The 22,661-nt window shown below is 47.3% G+C and overlaps 1 protein-coding gene across 3 annotated transcripts in view; it reads right to left on the minus strand.

The window, feature by feature from the left end:
• siz (Brefeldin-resistant Arf-GEF family protein schizo) overlaps positions 1-22,381 on the minus strand; it is a 28,278-nt gene extending 5,897 nt beyond the window's left edge. The window contains exons 1-7 of one of the 3 annotated variants that reach the window (XM_037426140.2): positions 22,018-22,381; positions 15,975-16,151; positions 14,499-14,925; positions 13,610-13,831; positions 5,810-6,064; positions 3,486-3,878; positions 2,264-2,389 (exon numbers count right to left, since the gene is read on the minus strand). In XM_037426140.2, the coding sequence (XP_037282037.2) occupies positions 2,264-2,389; positions 3,486-3,878; positions 5,810-6,064; positions 13,610-13,831; positions 14,499-14,925; positions 15,975-16,151; positions 22,018-22,247 (1,830 nt within the window). In that variant the 5' untranslated portion in view covers positions 22,248-22,381. Of the gene's footprint in view, positions 1-2,263; positions 2,390-3,485; positions 3,879-5,809; positions 6,065-13,609; positions 13,832-14,498; positions 14,926-15,974; positions 16,152-20,210; positions 20,372-20,502; positions 21,186-22,017 lie in introns of those variants that run through there. The other 2 variants (XM_037426142.2, XM_075894871.1) reach the window with 2 other exon arrangements.
• Positions 22,382-22,661: the final 280 nt, after the last annotated feature.

Here is a 22,661-nt window from a genome sequence, read left to right on the forward strand (position 1 = left end):
AGTACTGCTTTGGAGCAGCCATAAGTGTTTTAAGAGCAGAAAAAAAATGCTAGTTTAGAGCAGCTATTAAATTTGCCATACATTACTTGGAGTTCAGGGCATTGTCAAAGCATCTCGTAAATATTAATATTTCTTATGAAACATACTTGACAGACAACAATCAATATAAATTTAATGTAGCAAACAATGGCAGGTTGTCAAAAATGTTCTGTGAAATGAGCTACAATTTAAAATATTAGTATTTGTTGCAAAAATCCCATCAGCATTGAAAAGCCTAGTGCCAAATTTTAGAAGCAAACCAGTCCCATATAACTATTGCCGAATGAGTAGTAGATAATCGGTATCAGATAAAAGCAATCCTGCTCATTTTCACACTTCACCACATAAGCCTGCATGTCTAGCTGAGGAAAAAAAAAAAAGCCACATGAGCTATATGTTTAATATGCCAATTTTCACATACAAATGAGATTAGAGCCGATAATGCTGCACCCTAGTGGCACGCTGAGATGATACTACACAAATTCCTTCCAATTTCTTTAGGACTTATGAGTCTGTCAAACAGTAAAAGTTGGTCCTCATTCTCTTAGTGTCACTTCGGAGCAAGTTTAGAGCAATTACTAACAAAAATTACTGTTTAGAGCAGCATGGAATAGCAATTTTCTTTCGGAGCAATTCGGAACAACTAGAGAAACACTTCCGTCACTGCATAAGTGTCCCACTATTTTTTAGCAAACGAAACGACTGGCTAGCTTCTGGTTATATTTGTTGCATACTATTCTTATGTAGTTCATATCAGTACAGTCAAACCTCGTTAATACGTAGTTGGCTGGGAACGACGTTTCGGTACGCACTAAGCAACGTATGAATTAACCGTCAGTGCCACTTTAGCAGCAACTTACCAGTTGCTGCTAAAGCATAGGAAAAAGGAATAGGATCGTTCCACAATTGCATCCCTATACAGCAGCACTGCAGAGCTATACACTCAAACCTTGTTATAACGTAACGGGATATAACAAAATAATGGATATTATGAAGTAAATGAAATTCCCCTTGAAAGTTCCATTGAGAACCATGTATTTTAAACCTCGTTGTAACGAAGTAAAATTGACCAGTAAATGGATATAACGAACTAAATTAGTCTATCAAATAGTCTATTGAAAAAAAAAAAAGCGACCGTAGCGTGTTAAGTATAGTACGTATATCGTTTTCTGCGGAATTCGACGCTCGTTCGGCGTAGCTCTTTCAAAACTACCGCGCCGACCTTACAGCCACGCCACGAACCGCCGAAAGAGCCCTCCTCCTCACACAGCCAGCGGAGAGGATTGAGGAAGCGCTCAGTGGGTCACTTGACCCAAAAGCGGTTTCCCTCTCACTTATGAGAACACACGATGGGAAAGGTTCAAAAGACTTACATTTATTCACAAATCAGAAGACATCCATCATTAATTGAAGTAATCAGTGATGCGCGTCTGCACATGTTTGCCTTGCAGCGAGTCAATCAATTTCGCACGTAGTTTGCAAAGCATAGTAGGGCGTGTCTACGTTCAACGCCAACATTCTCTAAAGAAGACGGCAACGACTGCGTCTCCGCTGCTACCCTCTGCATTGAGAAAGGAGAACTCTCTGTGACAGCTTTCTTTCTTTTTTCCCCTCTCTCTCTCTATGCGCATCAAGGGTCCCTACATGCAGAGACAAAAAAGGGAGAAGCGTGGTACAGGCACGTCGCAGATCGGCATTTGAGAGAGAGGAAACAATCTACCACAGTCTTTTCTTTCCATTTCTTTTTTTTTTTCCTTCTTCACAGGCAGCGTTGAGAGGTGCCACCGCGGGATCGGGCATGGTGCTGAGAGCATTTTCAGAGTGCGGTATGTTCAAATTAACCGTCGCAAGTGCTTGTGCGTTCGAATTACAAGATTCGCCCATTGGAATACACATAGCTTTGACGGGACCACAGCGTGAGTTCGAATTAACCGGAAGTTCGAATTAAGCGTGTTTGAATTAATGAGATACGACTGTGTTTATTTTCCGTCGAACGCGTGGTCACATAGCGGTACATCGGGCCGCGAGCCGGTTTTCTTCTTTGCATGCTTATAGGTGTGCGCCCATTTGAGCATGCATTGCCACAAACTGTTATAATCGATATAACGAAATAATTGTGGCTCCCCTTCAACTTCGTTGTAATGAGGTTTGAGTGTAACTGCTTCTTAGCAGAAAGTGAGACACCAATGCACAGCTCTTAAAAATGTATGCAAGCAGCCTTTACCAACAGGAGGTCATTGAAGAGGAACACTTCACGTTGATGCACACCGGGGCGTTCTTTCTTGTGGACATCGTAGACCTCATAGAGACGGCAGTAGCACACCAGACGACGATGAGCAAGAGCCAAATTCTGCCAGAAAAGCCATACCAGAGCATGCATCAGTAGCAGCACACACAAATTCTTGTAGCTTGAATACAGAACCACAGCTTATATGGGTTGTTCTGTTGGCAAAACTGTCATGATGCTCCAAGGTGCCTAGAATCACACTATGGGTATGGAATAACTTTGAGGCAAGGTGCACAGGGGACTAATCATTAATTTTCACTACATGGGCAGTTCTAACTTTTACTGAAATTTGAGTACGCAGGTGTTTTTGCATTTGCCCACCATTGAAATCTATCAACCTGAATTGAACACACGTCCCCAAGTTAGGCTCTTTTCCGAGCTTGTCCCTTCAAAAGAAATGCTACCAGTAGAGCTTTTTTTAAGAAAGGAAACTGTTGAATTTTTTCCAGGCACACTTTAAAAGTTTATTAGCTGAAATATTTTTCTCTGATAGTATGTTACACAGACCACTATTTGCTATTTTATTTATTCTAGTTTAGTTCATATGTTTCTTTAAAAAATATCAAAATCAGAAATGTTTAGCATTTTTGCTTGTGCGAAAGATGCTATAAATGTTGATATAATTGAAGAATGTCTAATTTTTTCAGTTGCATTACTTCATTAGCTTTCCATAGACGCCACTTTATTGACTGCATGCTGCAGTCAATTAAGTGCATGACACTGAATAGTTGAATGCCCTACAGCTCAATTAGTGCTTATTCCATGAAATTTCACAAATATGCGGCAAAAGTATTGACAACAAAAACAAGCCACCAGAATGAGTTTCGAGCTTCTGCGAAAACGTAGAAATTTTTTCATCCATGTTTATGATGGTCGAAAAAACAGATGATTTGGCAAGGAATGACCCAAGCATTAGTGGTGAAGAGTTTCATCTTGTCACTGCCTGGTTTGGCACATCCGTTGCCAACTTAAACAGTTGAACAGGTTAAAGCTAATGCACAGAAACCAGGTACTCAAGTATAGTTTCTCTGTTTTAAGTGTATTGTGCCGTACGTGGTACAGAGGACTGCGGTACAGTATTTGGGGCACAATATACATTACGATGTACAGTACAGTGAAGGGTAGGATGGAGCAATTTTAGCAAGAAAACACAACCCACCGGTCGCTTTCCTACAATGGACTGCTGCACTTTGAGCACTTGGCTGACATGATCAGAGCCAGGCCGAAACGGGTGTGCTTTGATGCGTTCATAGATGCCAGCAAGCATGTCCCTGTCGAGATCTTGTCCTTCGTCCACCCCTCGCAGGTTACGGACGTAGTCTTCCAGCTTCATGCGCTTGTCAGCTTTCACCGAGGGCGTGTGCAGGTCTGTGTTTAGCAGCACCACCGAGAAGGCCAGCACGAAGAGAGTATCGGGACTGGCCAGTTTGGCCACAACATCTGGGTTGCAGCGTGCGTATCGATGGCTGAATACCTCGACTAGCCGCTCAATCTTCTGTGCCTCCCCTGGTAGCAGAAAATGGCTCTGAAATCGCCGAAGGGCCAGGTCCACCTGCGGCAATTAATTCACCCACTTTAACACACTGAAAGCTTAATACTTGTACGAACAGATTAATTCATGAAAGCAATAGTGTCCTTCCAAAGCAACAAACTCAAAGTGAAGACGGTGTATTCTACATACAGTTGAAATATTAATGAGAACTATTGCGTCTAACAAAGAAAAAAAAAAAAAAACAATTATATTTCCGCTTCTTTCCTTCATATACTGTTGCACCTACACACACATCAAGTCCATAGAGTATATCAAATTAGACAAATTTGAAAAGTTGTAACAAAGTATAACAAGGCAGAGTGCAAATTGAACTCCCAATTGAACAGAGCTATGACATAGCAGCGATGCAAGCCTCACTGGCATGTTTTTTTATGATCATGGCTGAATTTGACTTAAAGATATACGATTTAGTCCCCCATGTCTGAAAATGGCTGAATTTGACTTAAAGATATACGATTTAGTCCCCCATGTCTGAAAATAAAAGCAGAGCGCAAAAAAGAAAACACAGGAGACAAGTAGACAAGAATGGGCACTCCTTTATTTTCAGACAATCCACCAACTTGTCCAGCAACGCATTCTAATCACACATGGAACGGTTCTTGCAAAATATATCGGAATCTTGATTCACAACCGATATTGCATATGCCCTTGAAGATACACTGCAGGGACACTAAAAAGAAAAAATGTATACACTCGCACAAGCTGCAAAAAGATAGCTGGTAAGCAAGAAAATGTAGAAAGAAAATATACAGGGCAAGGCCACCATGAAGTTCCCGCATGAATTAGCAGCGAAATCAGGTTTTGACAGCAACTACTAGGGCCTAAATGATTCCCAATCGGGAAAAATAGGTTACATCTGATGGGGCAAAGGGCCAGTAAACAACCCCATGGCGCAAAAATTATAATGAGAAATGTGCGCACTTTTGCTATGTGAACATGGTGCTGCAATAGTTTTGTGAATATTGTGCTTTAATAAGGAAGTTAGGGGGGTAAAGACGTCTTTTTCAGCTTATTTCAAATTATCACATGGCCTTGCCATTCTTCTCTTTCATAGAAAGGGGGAAGGCGGAGCCTATCGTCGTGACTCCACCTACTTTGGCGACATGACATGTCAGCAGTACATAATTTGCGCACAGCCAACAATCGAGCAGGACTTGCCCCACAAGAGCATTTGTCATAGCGGTGTGGGGGGAAGCGTGGTGAGAAGAGCACCCTTCCTTTAGCGGTAAAGTAGTGGAATGCCTGTATCTCGGAGGCTTTCCTTCTGGCAATACCGCTTCTGCCATTGTGTCTTTGGCTCTACAAAACGGCAGAGAGCAGCACTAGAAAATGAAAATGTGGACTGTGTAGCCAAAACAGCATCACCACACGGCCAAGGCGCCATTTCATAGAGCAAAAGGCCAATCGACGAACTCAGCGGTACGAGTAGTTGCCCATAGGCAGGTGTGCGTGAGGGAGATTGTTCAGGTGTGGTATTTTCTTTCTTTCGAAATGGAGGGTCTGCGCAGCACACAGTGCTGTAATGTTCGAAAAATGTGATCGCCGCAGTCTACTGTACAAATTCGCGAGCTTGTTTGGGGGTGTAAAACAATTCGTAGCCTATTTACTGGCCCTTCATAATACCAACTTTCCGAACTTTGTTCAACCAATGAGGCGAATATACAATCATGACTTCATATCTGCGACATCACGCTCACATTCATCTGCAAATATTTTACAGCAAAATAAAAAAATGAGACTTTGACGATCATTTTGTTTTTTATAAACAAACATGTGATGATGAAATTAGTGGCAGTGCAGTTTTTGAAGAAAACATACCAATCTGAATTACTGATTTCACTTGAGCAAACATTAGACCCTTTGCGGTCCAAAACTAAAAAAGCAAAACTCAAGTAAAAGAAGGTTACTTAGAGATGGCTACATGCACTTGCCTGCATTCCAGCGAAGTCCAGCTCTTCGACGAAGCACTCCAGCACACGGGCATTGAATGGACCTTGCAGGTCACCCAGGTACTCGCCGATGCGCATCTTACTCAGGCCCTTGCGCGAGATGAGGAACCTGGCTACTGCTCGAGGGCACGGATCCAGGAAGCCGCGCTCTGTCAGATAGCGGATTCCTTTCTCGGGTCGCTTGTTAAACAGGTTCAGCCCCACCCGGTACTGGCGCTTACGCAGCGCCTCACTACCCTGCAAAAGAGTATATACAGCGCAACATGAGATTGGAACTGATTCTGTGAGAAGCAGCCCCTTACTGTACAAAACTTGGAACATCAGCTAAAAACCGCTTTTAATTTTCACCTAGCACTTTAACTTTTTCAATATATTCAATACCTGTAAACCTATGCGTATGTTGGAAAAAATGGTTCGAGTTAATGCTCACTGTTTGTTTAAAAATATGCATCTGATCGTTATAAGAGTAAAATATGCAGAGTAAACGCACATGTTTTCTTTTTTCTCTTGTCACGCGCTAACCCTAAATCGCACACCACCACTGCTACGTCTTACCACTCCTTCCAACCAGCCCGAACCCCCCTTTCCCACACACGCAACCCCCACCACTCCAGTCCCAATGATGATGATGACGCCGTCACGTAGTGCCCTCTCTCGGCCAAGTCCCGATGATGATGACGCCGTCACGTAACGCCCTCTGTCGGCCACCCTCACAGGTTCCCCCCCACCCCCCCCCCCTCAAAATGTGAAGCCACCACTACACATCGCCTGCAGCGTCATGGTACAGTGTCAGCTGATCTGCGTGTCTCACACCGTGGCGACGACCCGTTTTGGGGTACACTAGAACAAAGTCATTCTGTCCTACACGTCTCACTGCCCGAAAGGGACCAGAACGCCGGCGTGCAAGCTTCGAGGAGAAGCCCTTGGTGGCATCGCTGAGGGAGTGGCTTTCGAGCAGAACAAGATCACCCTCCTGTATTGTCAGTGGCCGCCTGTGCTGGTCGTAGCGAGTCTTCTGGGCGCGCCACATGTGGTTTTGGTGTGTCCTGGAGAAGTCAAGCACCTCCTGCAGACACTTGGAGACCTCAGTAGCAAATGCACGGTATGCTGTCGCAGGAGGCTCCGCGTCGTCTTTGGCCTCAGCCTGTGTCCATGGGGTTCTCAGCTCCCGGCCATAACAGAGAAAGGCAAGCGTGTAGCCCGTGACAACGCTTTTAGCTGTGCGCATGGCCAGGGCGATTTCAGGGATGTGCTGGTCCCAGCCTTTGTGGTTGGAACAATAAGCCCTAAGGCACTGCTTGATAATGCCATTGTGGCGCTCCACCATTTGCCCGGCAGGGCGGTACGGAACAGTGTGTCGGTCTTGTATGCCCCAATGCTCAAGGAGGCCCTTCCACAACCTGCTTACAAACGGCTTTCCATTATCACGTGAAATGGAGACAGGTGTGCCATGTCTGCAAAAAACCTGGATCATGCAGGCCACCACACTCTTGCTGTTTGCTGCCCGCAATGGAAAAAGTTCAATGAACTTGGTGAACTTGTCAATCACCACGAGAAGGTACTTGTGGCGTCGAGGCGTCATAGGCAAGGGCCCAATTATGTCCACGCTGAGCTGTTCCATAGGGGCAGTAGCCCATCGACTGCTCATCAGCCCTTCTGGCTTCTGCCGGTGGGCTTTGGTGCGCTGACAAACCTGGCAGCATCGCACATACTTGGATATGTCCGAGCGCATACCCAGCCACACGAAATTCTGAGAAACGCGTTTGAGGGTCTTAAAAAAGCCGGAGTGGCCGCTAATCGGGTGGTCATGGGACAGTCGCAGGACCAAGTTGCAGAGATGGTTTGGTAGCCAAGGTACTTTCCTGTTCCCTCGGTGCTGTACAAGCAACCCACTCTCTTCTATCTCGGTCGTCTCTGCCAGGTCTTTGATCAAAGGTTGATCACTGTCAGTGGGCGGAAGCTTCCCTCCCTTCATCACAGTTCGTAGTTTTGACAGTATGGGGTCCTGCTCTTGTTCCTGGGCGAGGAGCCCTGCATCATTCAAGACAGTAGTGTCGTCCACTTCAGATGCTACAGCAGCTGCCTCAAAGCTGATTGGTGGGCTGGGCTCTGGAACAGCCATAGGGAACAGCGTCTCGTGTAGACTCGGGCTTGGAACTTCCTGATGCTGAAGGGGAGCTCTGCTCAAGGCGTCGGCTGGCACATTTGCAAGACCCCGCCTGTACTTGATTCTGCAGTTGAAACCTTTCAGCCGCAAAACCCAACGCTTTACACGTGGTGAGGCCTGGTATGTGGTGAACATCCAGGACAGTGAGGAGTGATCACAGTGCACCTCAAACTCGGTGAACTCAAGGTATGGTCGGAACTTGTCCACTGCCCACAACACAGCCAGACACTCCCATTCTTGCACTGTATAGCGCTGCTCTGCCTCAGTGAGGACCCTGCTAATGAAGCTTATTGGACGCAGTTGAGCATCACTCTCGGCTGCCTGCAGAAGCACCGCTGCAATGCCGACTCCACTGGTGTCTGTTTCCACCACGAATGGTCTGTTGAGGTCCGGCAAGTTTACAACAACATCGTCGGCCAGGGACTGCTTAAGTGCTCTAAAGGCTTCCTCTTGCTGCAGCTCCCACCACCAATGTTGTTTTTTCTTAAGGAGTTCTGTGAGTGGACGTGCAGTGATAGAAAACTGAGGTATGAACCCTCTGTAATAGCCTGCTAGTCCCAGGAAGGCCTGCAGCTGTTTGAGTGTTGTTGGTTGAGGATAGTCCAGCACAGCTCGCACTTTTTCCTTGTCCGGCCTGCACTGCCCGGGCGATATTTCATGGTCAAGGAACTTAAGGTATTGACAGCACACGTGCACCTTCTTTGGGTTAATGGTCAGCTGTGCCGAACTTATCCGCTTCAACACCTCCCGAACATGCTCAAGATGATCCTCTAGGGTCTCCGAATACACCAGGACATCATCGAGAAACGCCATGGCAAACTGGTGATTAATTCCCTCCAGTAGTCGGTCCATCAGGGTCTGAAACGTGGCAGGACCTCCGGCAACTCCAAAAGGCATTCTCATGAACTCGAATGGCAAATGAACGCTGTCTTTGGAATATCCTGCTCTTGAACAGGGATTTGAAAAAGAACCCTGTGAAAGATCAAAACTTGAGAACCACCTAGCTCGTCCCAGCTGTGCCAGCAACCAATCAGTCCTCGGCATGGGGTAGACTGGCACCTTAGTGCGTGCATTCAGCTGGCGGTAATCCACAGTCATGCGGTAGCCACCAGACTTCTCAACCAGGACTGGAGCACTGGCATGCTGACTTTGGTTAGGGTGGATGAGGTTCTGTGCCAGCAGGTCTTGAATGCAGTTGTCCATGATGGCCTGCTTCTTGGCATTCACTGGTCGCAGTTTGCATCGAACAGGTGGGTTGTCTCCCGTGTCTATGCGATGCTCTGCCAGGGTTGTGCAGCCCGGAGTTGTGGTGAAGATTTCGCTAAACTCTTCTAAAATGTGTTTCATGCGTGGGTCTAGGTCCGACGAGTGGCCGGGAATGATCACATTGCAGGCTGCAGTCGCCTCCGGCACACTGGCACGTTTTTCGTATGAACAGATGGCATACTGTGGCGGTGACCCATGCATAGTTGGCAGTAAACATGAAAAAGAAGCTTTTCATTTTGAGCATTATCTTCTGCGACATGATGATTTGAATGCAGTCGTTTATATTGTGTCCGGAAGTGAAGACAGGAATGATGGTAAATAGAGCGGCTCCTTCAGTGAAGCCACTTTGTATTAAAGTTAAACCTGGATAAACTAAATTGACAAATCCTCGGAAAAATTCATTATAAAAAGAATTTTGTTATATGCAGGTGTGGGACGAAAATTTCAAAAATACATGCACAAATTAAACAAAAGGGGTACCGAAGGCAGAGCTAACCTAAAATACTTGTTTAGCAGTAAAAAACACTGCATTATTATTACGATAGCAATTATGTAGACACTGTCGGCTGGTGTTTGTCATCACCGCCACGTTTCTTAACAAGTGCAAATTGATAACATGCCCCCACACATGGTAATTTTCACGAGCGGGCAAACATGCGTGAGCGCTGCTGAAGCAGAGATCAAACGCCTCGAAGGCTCATAAGATAACATCCCCCACGTGTTAGAACTGCCGTCGAATGCTCAAACAGAACGGAAACCACAAGTCTTGAATGAGAAAACGCGGGGGGGGGAGGGGGCTCGAAGAGCAACAATGAAGAACTTTGATTTTAAGGGCGGTCGAGAGAGATACCTGGCACACGTGCTATTTCGGCAAGCATCAGTGCACCTTCAACTCGGAAAGACTGTGCGAAAAGAGCACTTCTCCCTGGAGCGACTGTATTTGCTTACACCAGCGTTTTGTAGGAGTTCCGTGATATCGGATCTAAAAGGGTTGGCTGCCAGCCTTACTTTGTATAACATTACAATTTTTTGCCATCACATTCATTACATTGCATTCAACACACCGTCATGTTGTTACGAAAGCTAATCGCGAAAGCTATGAGCCTGCGAACTCGCGACGCGGCGCTAGACGTAAGCGCATGACGAGCCGACCTCTGAAGATCCGTCGTTACTGTGGCCTCGAAGAGTTTCCAATTTCCGCCTAATCTGACATTTATATACCTAGTGATGACATGGTTGTTCGCATTAAAAAGGAATTAAATAAACTAAATAAAAATAAAAAGCAAAGCTGAACGTAGTCGAGGGCCACATCATGCATGCGCGCACGGCTTCAAAAACGAAGCGCAAACGACAGGGATGCCGCACAAAACTATCTGGTCAAGCACCCTCCACATGCAGCGCAGCGCTGCCAACGCAAAAGTACTTTTCTTGTTTTTGGTTTGGAAGGGAGGGGGGCACAACCGTGCTTGCGTCCTCGGCAACAAGAACGTCTGCAATGCCAGCTTGTGGAGTACAGGCCTGCCTGCCTGCCTCGCGCTCACCCGCAAGCAGTGATGAGCGCTCGCTCTCGCCTAGTTGTTGCCGGGGCCACAAGCGCGCCGTGCGCGTTGCCGCCGCTTTGCGTTTAAATGGCAGCAGGGAACCCGCAGAAGATGCATGCTCGTACCAAAATCACAAAATCCGGGGCAAAATCTATAGGTTGTCCGGGAAAAATTTCATGTATCAAGGTTGTCTCCCGCTGTTACTTTGATACATAGAGGAGAGGTAGCAAATAAATGTGCTTCTATGGAGCAACAGCGGGGAATACAAAAACTTCATTATATCGAGGAATTTGTCATTTGGAGGTTCATTATAAGCAGGTTTAACTGTATCTTGCGTTTTGAAATTTTTCAAGCAGTCCTGAAGCTTCCAGAGTCATGTAGCCCAAGGGTGCTTAGCTTACACAATTTAAGGGGGGACGTGCCTTTCGGAACGAACTTTCTTGTTTCTGGTTAGATCTTGATGAAAATTGGCACAGAGACTAAAAATGACCTCATAATGCTTCCATAAAAATTTCAAGATGATATCATGAAAACTTTCTGAGAAACAAATAATTCCATTACTGGACCTCGTGGAGCGGCTGGAGAGTTTAAAAAATGACATAGAAAGTTGGTAAACACTGTGTACAGAGGTGAATGTATGCTCTAGGGGGCTGCGTTGTCAAAATAATTTTTTTGCAACACTAAAATTTGTAGTTCATGTTTTCTCCACTGATACTTCAATGAGCACATTTGCACTACAAACAAGAAACCCTACCAAAAATTTTTAAAAGGCTAAATTTTAAAAATAAAAACGCAGCCCCCTGAAGCACAGTTCAAGGAGCATTACAAAAAAAAAAACAGAATCAAAATCTGTCAAGTAGTTGCGAAGATATCTGCTCCACGAGCTGAGCAACATGCCAAAAAAACAGTATTGAGAAAACGAGGTTCAAAGTCTTGAGTCACGGTTTACATGCCTAATAGCCACCAGGGTTGTATTCCTTAGTGTCCTTTGCAGTGCGGACCTTAGTGTCCGAATCGTGCTACTGGTGGTGCTGGTAGACGGCCTCGCATCCTTGCGCGAAGTACTTGGCTGAGCATCCGCGATGTCTAGATCCTCGCGCGAAGTGCTAGGCTTAGCATCCGCGGCGTCTACATCCTCGCGCGAAGTGCTTGGCTGGGCATCCGCGATGAATACATCCTCGCGCGAAGTGCTAGGCTTAGCATCCGCGATGTCTGCAGCCTGCGCGGAACGACGAATGGATGTTTCCTCAGACAGCACAAAGCACTGCTCCACAGGCATATGAACAGTTTCGTCGATGCTCGCGGACGATGCTCCATGCGTGCCGCACGCCGTCGTCGCTGCTCGCAGAAGTTGCCGGACTGAATTTCTTTTTCACAATCGGCGGCTTCGGCTTACGAGCACCAAATTGCTGCGCAGTCTTGCGTTTCTTCTTGAACGATCGCCGGTCCATGATCGCATGCGGGAACTGATCTCAAAACTGCAATGCGCCAGACTGGATAACAACGTTTTTCTCCTTTCACGAGCGCCGGTCTTATCGCAGCACGATGCGATCTCGAAACCACGCCGCGACGAGTTGAAACCAAATGCAGTAAGCGGCCCGTCAGCGCTGTCAGCGCGTAGAGCAAACGACCTTTGCGCCGATTGCTACAAGCGACCGCACGAAACCATGCCGCGACGAGTTGAAAACAAATGCAGTAAGCGGCTCGTCAGCGCGTAGGGCAGACGACATTTGCGCCGAATGCTACAAGCAACCGCACGAAACCACGCCGCGACGAGTTGAAAACAAATGCAGTAAGGGCCCGTCAGCGCTGTCAGCGCGTAGAGCAGACGACATTTGCGCCGATTGCTACAAGCGACCGCACGGGCCACCAATGCGGAGCCGCCGTACAGTCACGTGACGCGCGTCGCCATTCGGAAACTGTTGCGATACCTTTACACTTTGGCTTGCTGTGGGCTTGCTCTTGCCTGGTTCAGCCGGCCGAGGCGGCAAATTTGAAACGGAAGAATCGCGCTATCCATAGAGACAAAGAGGGCGGCGCTAGGTTGCGTGATTGCAGAGTTATCGCGGTTCGAAAAACGCAGTTTTTTCGCAATTTCCGTGAACTTCATCGCCACCCTAGCTTCGATAAAAATTTTTTACGTCATTTCTACGCTGTTTTCAGGGACGAAACTTCGAAATTAGATAGAAAAGGGGTCCCAAAATGTGAAAATGAGATTTTCAGAAAATCGATTTTTTAACCAAATTTCGCGATGCCAAAGCCGCGTCCCCCCTGAAGAAAGATATGGTGTCTGCAACTGTTTTCTTTATGAAGTGTATATTTTTATTAAAAGCAGGTGGCTGGTTTTCTATGTATAGTTTAGAAATAAATATTGTTGTGCTGATTTGACTAAGTATGTGGTACAAATATTTTTTCAATTTTTAGTGCAATTATATTCGAAATCAAATATAAAAAATAGGCATGCTTGGCTGTCAATTTAAAAAACAAAACAAAAATAAAGCACTTAAAGGGTAAATGATAATACCGAGAGAAAACATGAGCTTACTATTTGACTACATATTACAGCGGATCAAAACAGAGATAATGACCGCTATTGTGTCTTGACAGGCATAGTAGTAAAAAAGTACCACTAACATGCAGAGCATGATATGAGCACATGAGTTCAACCTAGGAGTAGCATGCAGTTAGCCAGCATGCACAGACTTGTGTGTGTGTGTGTGTGTATGTGCACATACCATACGTGTGCAGTGCAATACCAGCCTTGACAACAGAAATGTCAGAGATTAAGAGGAAAATCATGTTGCAAACCTTGGAGCCTAAGGAGTCCTTAGGACTACCCGGACCCTGATGTGGGTAGAGTAGAAGCACGTCAGAGGCTGGTGGCGAACACGAGTACGCGGGGCAGTCCACACTGTCCTCACTGTTTTCTGAAATGTTGCTGAGCCGCTTGTCCTCTGGCCGCGCTGAGGGCAGCGCAGGCTGACCACTACCATTGGCTGGGGCTGTAGACGCTGCTTGGGTTGCTGGAGACTGAAGAAGAGAAGCATATTTAGACCGTAGGATAGCGGGCAGACACAATGCAGCTGCTTAATAACATTTTATTAATTTGGAAGCTTTTTCAGCGCTTGTGTTCATCACACATCACATCTTTTCCCCTTCACTCCAAAAGAAAGCATGACCAACCCCAACGCTCAAGCCGGAAAGAATGGCAGAAAAAGGAGGACACAACCTAAAGCAGCCAGTCAGAAATGACAATACAGGAAGCAGCTAATAAAAATAAGTTAGTGACACCTTAAGAGGGAGAGAGAGTGGTCATGGTCAATTAAACCCATGTGAGAATCCAGTAACATCCATAAAAGCTCAGAAGGCTGGGCCTAATTGTTACTCTCTAGAACGCATGAACTTTTCTTACTGAAAGCAGCTTTGGAGACGTAATGGCTAACTAAGCTTCACATTCGTATTTAGCCAGCACTTAGGAGTGCGTCAGGTGTTATCAACTCTCACATGCACGATGAAAAGCTCAGAGGGGATGATTCTAAAAATGCTGATGTCCAGGCTAGTTGCTATATCAATAAAGCTAAGGGCGTTAATGATGGCATCAGAACTTGAAAGAAGAAAACCAACTTCTCACAGACTTAACAAAGACTTAATGCAGTGCTATAACGGAGGGAAACAGTAACTTTACTATGACACTCACCCCACTGTGCTTCCAGCTCCCAGAGCTTTCCTTTGAGCAAGTAGAAGTTGTGGTGGCGGTGCCAGGAATGGAGGAAGATCGTCGGGGCACTTGAGGGGGCACCCGCCTGCTGGCAGCCGCCGCAGCTGCCGCAGCTTCCGCCAGGGCTCCTTTTGTAGGGGTGCGATGGTGGGCGGGCCACGGCAGGGCACTCTCTGAGGAAGGAGGACTGGCACCGGAGGGGCCGAGCAGGTCCAGTGCATGGATGCGCCGCGAGAGCCGACGCTCCCCCTTGGATGCACTGGCCAAGTCCAGGAAGCGCTTCTGCATGCAGTGGCTGCGGAAGGCCCGCTGGATGGTCAGCGCTGCCGTGCGTGCCCGCACGCCCCCGTACTTGCGCTCCAACATTTCCACTTGCTTGTCCAGAAGGTCCTGCGACAGCTCATACCTGCACATAGAATGCAGGAAGGGGCAAAGTACCGTATTTACTTGCATAATTGGTGCCCTTGCCTAATTTGTGCACCCCAAATATTTTGCCAGCTTCACTAAAAAATTATTTTTTGCATATTTTGGGTACCCCAACCCACCCGAGCCAGCTCGCTGGCGTGCGCACGAAGAGACTTTCCAATGCTTCGGATGGGCGCACGTCTTGCCTAGCATACAAGCGCAGTCAAATGGGCTGCGAATACACAGTCAATTCTTCCGAAGACTTCTCCCAAGCTAGGGTCTCTAGAATACCGTGCACGAACACTTAAACCTAGTTGCTGATGGGTCAGCGGAACTGCTCAAGCGCTTTTCTCCCTCTATCTCCCCATCTTTACCGCCTCGAGAATGCATGCTCGTGTCGCTGCACAGACAACTTTTCGCATCGGAGGCGTGCAAGCTCTAAGGCCTGTCACTAACCGTTCCCCTCGTTCTCTGCATCCGCACTGCAACGCACACTTGGTTGATTTCAGAACTTTAGGTTTCGCCATCCGGCCGACGGCTTATTATGGTTCCCTTGCAATGTGCTACAGTAATTGTATATACGACGAAATTGAAGCTGACTGTTTGTGACTGTGATTTTGCAGAAGAAAACGAGAACCGTGCCCCTGCAAAGCACCTCCTCTTTACTCCCTGCAAAGCACCACGCACTTTACTCCATTTTGATCAAAAGCCCCTGACCGCACCAGATGTAACGATGTACCGCCTTTCCTCGCTCGTGAGGCGCAGGAGGAGGGGCATTCACTCACTCAGCGAGGCGGTGATGCGCCTGAGTCAGCTCTGTATGTCCAAAGCGTTTTTAAAGAAGTTTACTATTGCTACTACTTTTTAATTATTCCTGTTAATTATACTTAGATCTTGTTCATTCATTGACACCCAGTGATGAGCATTTCTACCTTTCAAATGGCCTGTGTCGAGCGCTTTACGGCGAGTCTGATCACACCACATCGGATGGATGATAAGCCAGACCCCCTTGAAGTGCTGCGCAGTTGAAAGAGCCAAAACTACACTCACTGTTGGGAGTGCAGGCGCGACCGCTTGAGAGCCTCATCGTCGAGGCGACGCAGCGGGGGTGCTTTGCGGGGGGGTGTGCTGCCACGGTTGGGGGGACTCTCCTGGTCAGCCCCGTCCACCCCATCCTCAGGCCGGGCCTGCTTCTGGGGGGGACCCAGCCGCAGCTCAGGCGGCTGGCTGCAGCACATATTCAAAGAGACTGTCACTCCAAAAAGCATCAAAATGTGAAACACCAAGAATTTCAAGGCAGCAAGAAAAACGCAGCCATGAACAACAGAGTGACTTGTTGGGCGAGTTGGTTCATCATTAACCTAGCTTTTGGCGTGAAATAAACACGAGAGACAGAGAAGCACAAACTATCAACTCAATTTATTCGAAAAAGCACACACATATATATAAACGTCAACAAAGTCACAAGTTATATTAGCAGAAAATCTTGTTAGTTGCAAGTACTCAAACAATCTATCTCAGTGGCATGTAACGTGATAGAAGGCCTCGCTACGCATATACCGCCCAATCTGTTAATAAAATAACCTTCTTCAATTTCTCGTGCAACTTTTCCTTCCATTCTTGCGAGCACCCTAGCTTCTGATAGCAAGGGTGCGCAGCCTGCAATGTAACGAAAGATTTGAACGAGGTGTCCCACTCAAAGAAGACTTATGGTCCAACAATCTATTGTTTACACACCGTCCTGTCTGCCCAACATAGCATTTCCCACAAGATAATGGTGTATCATAAACTACCTTTTTGCCACATTCAACCAATTTATCACGGTGCTTGATGTCGCACCCGTGGTCCCGCTTTCTCTGTCCTGATAACTTTTTACCTACAGCCGCACAAATGCGGCCAAGCTTGTCTGCAGCAGAAAAAACCACACTGCATCAGAAGCTCTCCCCAACTTTCTTCAGCTTATGGGAAACCCTGTAAACATACGGAATGCTTGCAAAAGGAGCCCCTTTCTTCCTTTTTACTCGGCTTATACCCCGCGCTTTCAACTTCATCCTTTGAAAGACCCTTTCGCTTAGGACCCCTATTTGGCGTTCTGGGAACCATGAACAACAAAGCTGAATTAACAACACTTTAGTATCTATTTGAGAAGTAAAAGGCTTAACAGCACAGTGGTAAAAACCAAGCAGTAGAAATGTGTACCATCAGCACAATACTACCAATTATGTAAAAACTTCTTTTAGTGTATAAGTGTCCAGCCGGGCAGCCGTGATCGTATAGTGGTTAGTACTTTAGTGTATAAGTGCTGTATTCATGTAAAAGACAGCGTTCAAGTACTGCAGCAGGGTAGCCAACCCCTTTTCTGGTGAAGGAGTTTATTACCAGCTCTTCGTCACTATCAGGCCGTACCCCAGTCCTACTGTTGCAATTCCATTAGCACATGGCATACTTAAAAATCTGGTGGGGAAGTGCACGACACTGTGATGCAACTGCAGCACTCTGTGTGCTTGACTGTGTACATCTACGTCATTCCTGGCAACCCAAATACATTGTACACAACAGGATAAAACACCCACTCCCCCCAACACACATTTCACCTACAAACTTTGATCTCAATATTAGAAAAGAAATAAAAGAGAGAGAGAAAGAAAAACAGATATTAATGAATGTCAAATAGCCAGATTTTGCATGGCTGTAAGAAATATGACTCACTAATGTGAAAACAAAGCTCGTTCGCTATAGGCAAGCTACATTACCATTATTTACATGTCAAAAGCTATCAAAAGAGTGCTCATCCAACCAGAATAATTAGCCAATACTTTGGCCTCTCTAAACAGAGTACATTATAGCCGAACAGGTCAAAGTTTATAATGAGTATAGAATACTGACTTGCCAAAGTTCTTGCAAATGTACTTCAGAGCAGTTTTTCACCATATGTGGGCATGAATTGATCAGCTAGCTGAATGAGGCATTGATATGTGGCATTTAACGTCCCAAAACCACCACATGATTATGAGAGACACCATAGTGGAGGACCCCGGAAATTTCGACCACCTGGGGTTCTTTAACATGCACCCATCCCTATCTTGAGCACTGGGAGGCCGTGTTGACCAGCTCAAACCCAGTTAAGGATCGTGGAGTGGGCCACACGGGTCGCCGCCAACCTTGGGTTGATGGCCATCAAACACGGAATCGTCCGCAGTTGCTTTCTGATGAAATAAGGTTTTACCATCTATTTAACGTGCGCCCAAATCTGAGCACACGGACCTACAGCATTTTCGCCTCTATTAGCTGAACGAAGCAATACTGATGCAAATAACAGGCCATTCACAGCAAGTTATACATTGGTACGCACATTGATTGATATGTGGGGTTTAACGTCCCAAAACCACTATATGATTATGAGAGACGCCGTAGTGGAGGGCTCCGGAAATTTTGGTACGCACATTAAGCTTCATAGCAGGAATGAATTTCATTAATCAAATGAAGTGCTCAGATTGAAAACTGATGTGACTACACAGTGAACATGAATACTGATGGCATGGGCACTTCTTCCCAGCTCATATTTCTAAAATCTCAGAAGAGGCCTACATTTTTGCAAGACCACTGCAGCTAGGCTAAAAGAAATAATTAGTGACACGAAACGGCCAGCTATACAACAAATAAGAAAGCAACTGCCCACAGGATCCATCAACAGAAAAAGAAAAAAAAAATCCTATCTAGATTGACTTGCCCCTGCTTATGGAATAGGTTTTAGCTCACACTAGTCTAGGTTAGTCTAGGCTTTGTAAAATTCACACTGCCAAATATTTAAATAATACACTGTTTACTACATTGTGCTAGAATACACACCAATGATAAATAAACCAAGGAGGACTTGAAAAACGTACAAATTCATTACGAACATTTTATAATGCTCAGTAATTCAGAGCTTACTTACAAAACAAGGTCACTATATCAAAGAATACGTCGATTATGGTTAGTACAATATGCATTTAAGGAAGGCCTGAAATGGTTTCAAAGAGCAGTGATTCTCTGAAACCATTAATGATCCTCTTGCAGTGTGGATTGAGCTTAAGTAAAATATGCAAACATGGTGTAAATTGCTCACAAAATAAAATCAATCAGTGTAGGGTCAAGTAATGCATGAACTTTTGTTTCCACCATCTTCAAAACGTGAGACTCTGCTGTAAACTTGGCTGGAATACTTGAACCTGAACTTAAATGACAGTTTTTCATCAAATTTGTAAGCACACGAAGTACTTAATAATGAGCAATTGTACATACCAGTTGTTATTACTTTTGATGTTACGAATCACTTCGAGAGCACTGTAAGTGTTTGGAATGTCTTTGTGGGCAAATTCCCCATCAATAACAGTACCCAAGTTTCCCTCTCAATGCTCATTTTTACGTATCACATTGCACACACCCATTTCCAAGAGAGAAACAATGCAGGTAACAAAACACACGGAGTGTTTTGTGGGAACCACACACCGATCTTCTGTAGACCCATCAATGCATTCTAAACGCGCAAACGGCTATAATTTTAAACTTGAGGTATGCAGGCACGGTGGGCATTAATAAGCAACATCACTTAGGTGTGACGTTGGGCGTCTTTGTTCATGGGGGCCAAGTTGTTTCGAACACAAATTCGTGGCGTTTATTTTTGTCTCGGCGGCACCCGCACTGCGATTTCACAACACATCCTCGCCCCGTGGCGCTGTGTTTTCCCGAGTAGCTTAAGTTTATAACGTTTATAAACTTCCCACTTGCTACAAAACTGTTAATGACAGCGCGCCTTGGTGGTTTCGGTTAGCAGATGTCTCAGTCCAGCGGGAAATCTGCAACACGATCCACTGACACGTTCAAAAACCGCGACATAAAACGAAACTGCCGGAGGTACATTTTCAATAGAGAATAGTCGAACGAGGGCACTCGAAATGCATCAATGGGCACAGACAAGAGCAACCATGCATGGAGTTATACGCTGCCTCGTGTGGCTCGACAGGTTTCGCAGTTGCCAACGCACGAGCTTTTTCATTCGGCAACGATCGATGCGAACGGCCAACTGCACTTGCACGAGTAGGTGTGCGACATATATCAACTCGAGCAAGACGCAGGCGTTGTGCGCGAACAAGGAAGGCGGCAATTTTTTTCTCCTCCACCGCTAGCACACGAAGCAGCAGCGGCAGAATGGGCAGTTTCGTTTCATCTCGGTTAATACGCGGCACGTTCCCTTTTTCAATGGTGCGCTCTGTCCACACGGGCCGAGCCCTGTGGGCGGCTCACCGGTCGACCGCGGGATATCGGCGGAAGGACGGCCGGTCGCGGCAGACCCGCAGTGCCGAGCCGGACCCCGCCAGGCCCGCCTGGAGGGCCAGGCAGCGCCACAGCAACAGCAGCTCGTCGCAGCGGCTCGCGGGGGGCATCCACATTGCGAGGGCGGCCACATGGCACGCACGAACCCGCGCGCCCGCCACGCGCCACTACTAAGCGCGATCGCCAAGCTGGTCGAGGGCCGTTTCCTCCCGACTGGGAGCGCGCAATGGCGACCGCGATCTGGGTCAGGCGGCCAGCCTACCTGTGCTGGGTGACGCGCAGGACGGCGCGGCCGTACGGGCTGAACGGGTGCAGGAATGCCCGTGGCCCGCGGTCCCGCGTGAACACTGCCTCCTGACACACGAGCGGGGGCTCGCCGACGCCGAACATGACGGCCGCCCACCGCTGCACCACCTCCGCCACCAGCCGTCGTCGCTCGAGGTCCGCGTCCTTGGCGTGCGCAGCGCCCTCTGCGCTCCGCGACGCCCGAGGCGGTGCGCCCGCGGCTACGCCTGGCAGCTCCCGGCTACGGACCGCCGCGGGGGGCGCCCGTCCACCCAGGCAACAACGACGCCCGGACAAAGCGTCGGACGGCAGCCGGCCGCATTCTCCATGCCCAGTTGCACCGGACGCCGCGGCCGAAAACTCCAGGGCCACCCACACGCGCACGAGACCCGTTATTCGACGAGCCGTTATCGCGCGGCGGCCCTCGGTTTGCCGTCTTGTCCGGAGCGGCGGCGACGCTTTGAGGAAAACGCGTGCGGCGCGGCCGGTCGGACAGACGTGGTCGGATAAATGAAAGCGCTCCCCTCTCCTCTGCCCTCTCCAGACGAGCCTTGAAGCGTGCCCGCCGGACAGCTGTCGCGTGCCGCCGCCGGTCACTCCTCCTCGCCGCCATCGCAACATGCACCTGCTCTCGGACAGCTGCATACCGTCAACTGCGGTCTCCTTGGTGGCAGCGGCGTCGCGCAAACACCTCCCGTAAAACGCCCAGCGGACGGTTTAAAACCCCTCCGGCAGGTGCACGCGAGCGGCCAGGTCTCAAGAAAGGTTTCGCGGGACCACGTCAATGCGCTCGCGTCGGCTCGGCGGTGCGACATGATACGCTTCTCCACCTACTCTGCACGTATCAGATGTCACCATTGCCGAGCAGCTGCTCCGCCGTCGCGCATCGCATTCCATTCTCATGGCGAATGGAACTGGTGGACAAAGCACACACACACACACACACACACACACACACACACACACACACACATATATATATATATATATATATACATATATATAAACCGTGCGGGGGACTTCGCCACAGATGTCCACTCACCACACGCTCGTATTTCCAAGCGTGGAATTTCCCACGTTCAGCTAATGCGATTAGGAGAGCCTGCTTCACAAGTCTTCCATGCAAGATTCAATTACGAGATGGCTCCTTTCACATGCGGTGACGTCAATTGAAACGTTAGAGTCAATTTTTGTCTTCGTAGGTTGTAAATAACTACCCTGGACGAAACTTCCACTAGAAGCCATTTCAGCGTTATACAACCTGTAATTTATGCAACCTATAATCGTAAACGAAACGGTTAGGCCTACGGTTCACGTAAGATAAACAGCACTTTTCTGCACAACACGCTACCTCGGCATGCATTCTTACGTCGCTCTGCTACACGATGATTTGCAAGCGCAGTACCAGTGATACATCAGAATGTTGACGCACTGCTACCGTAGTTGGCGTCGGCACGAATGTTGAGGTGCAACGATTACAATAAATTGTCACCTTTCATTTTCGAGCGCCTCCAGGTCTGGGAATCCAAGTTGTGCACAAATATCGTTTATGTCGCATAACAACGCTGCTTTTTCCTGCTGAAGTAAGCGCACTCTGCTTTGCAGCTCCTGTATCCTCAGACAGTCGGCATCGATGAGCGTGTCTTTCTCCGCCACGCTCTCCTGGAGATCGCGCAAACGTTTAAGGAGCTCTTGTTGTGGACAGCTCGAACCTTCGGTCATAGTGAAGCTCGAAGAATGGCCCCATCACTTTCTTGGCGAAGTCATAATTCGCACATCATAAAGCCGCGACGAAACGCGCCACCGAGTTCACGAGTCAAATGAACTCGCGCACGACGAATCAACTACTTTCGCGCAACCAGCATACCATGCAACATAAATACGTTGTTGCGACAGTTTCGTATTAAAGTGTTGATCACTGCTTCTACTGAACAAATATTTAAGCACAATTTAGTTTGCTGAAGTAGTTACTGTTATAAAACAGCAAAGGTGACCAGAGCTGCGATAAGTAGTCAACTTAGTACGAACACGTCACGTGGTCTTACATGAGAGGGCGGGGAGGTTTGTGAGGTGCGTACTTTCGAGAGGATGATCGGCATGTGATCAAGCTGTGATTTCTTCGCTTTGCGTGCGTCG

This window comes from Rhipicephalus microplus, chromosome 5 (assembly GCF_043290135.1).
Source record: "Rhipicephalus microplus isolate Deutch F79 chromosome 5, USDA_Rmic, whole genome shotgun sequence".
NCBI classification, from domain to species: Eukaryota; Metazoa; Arthropoda; class Arachnida; order Ixodida; family Ixodidae; genus Rhipicephalus; species Rhipicephalus microplus.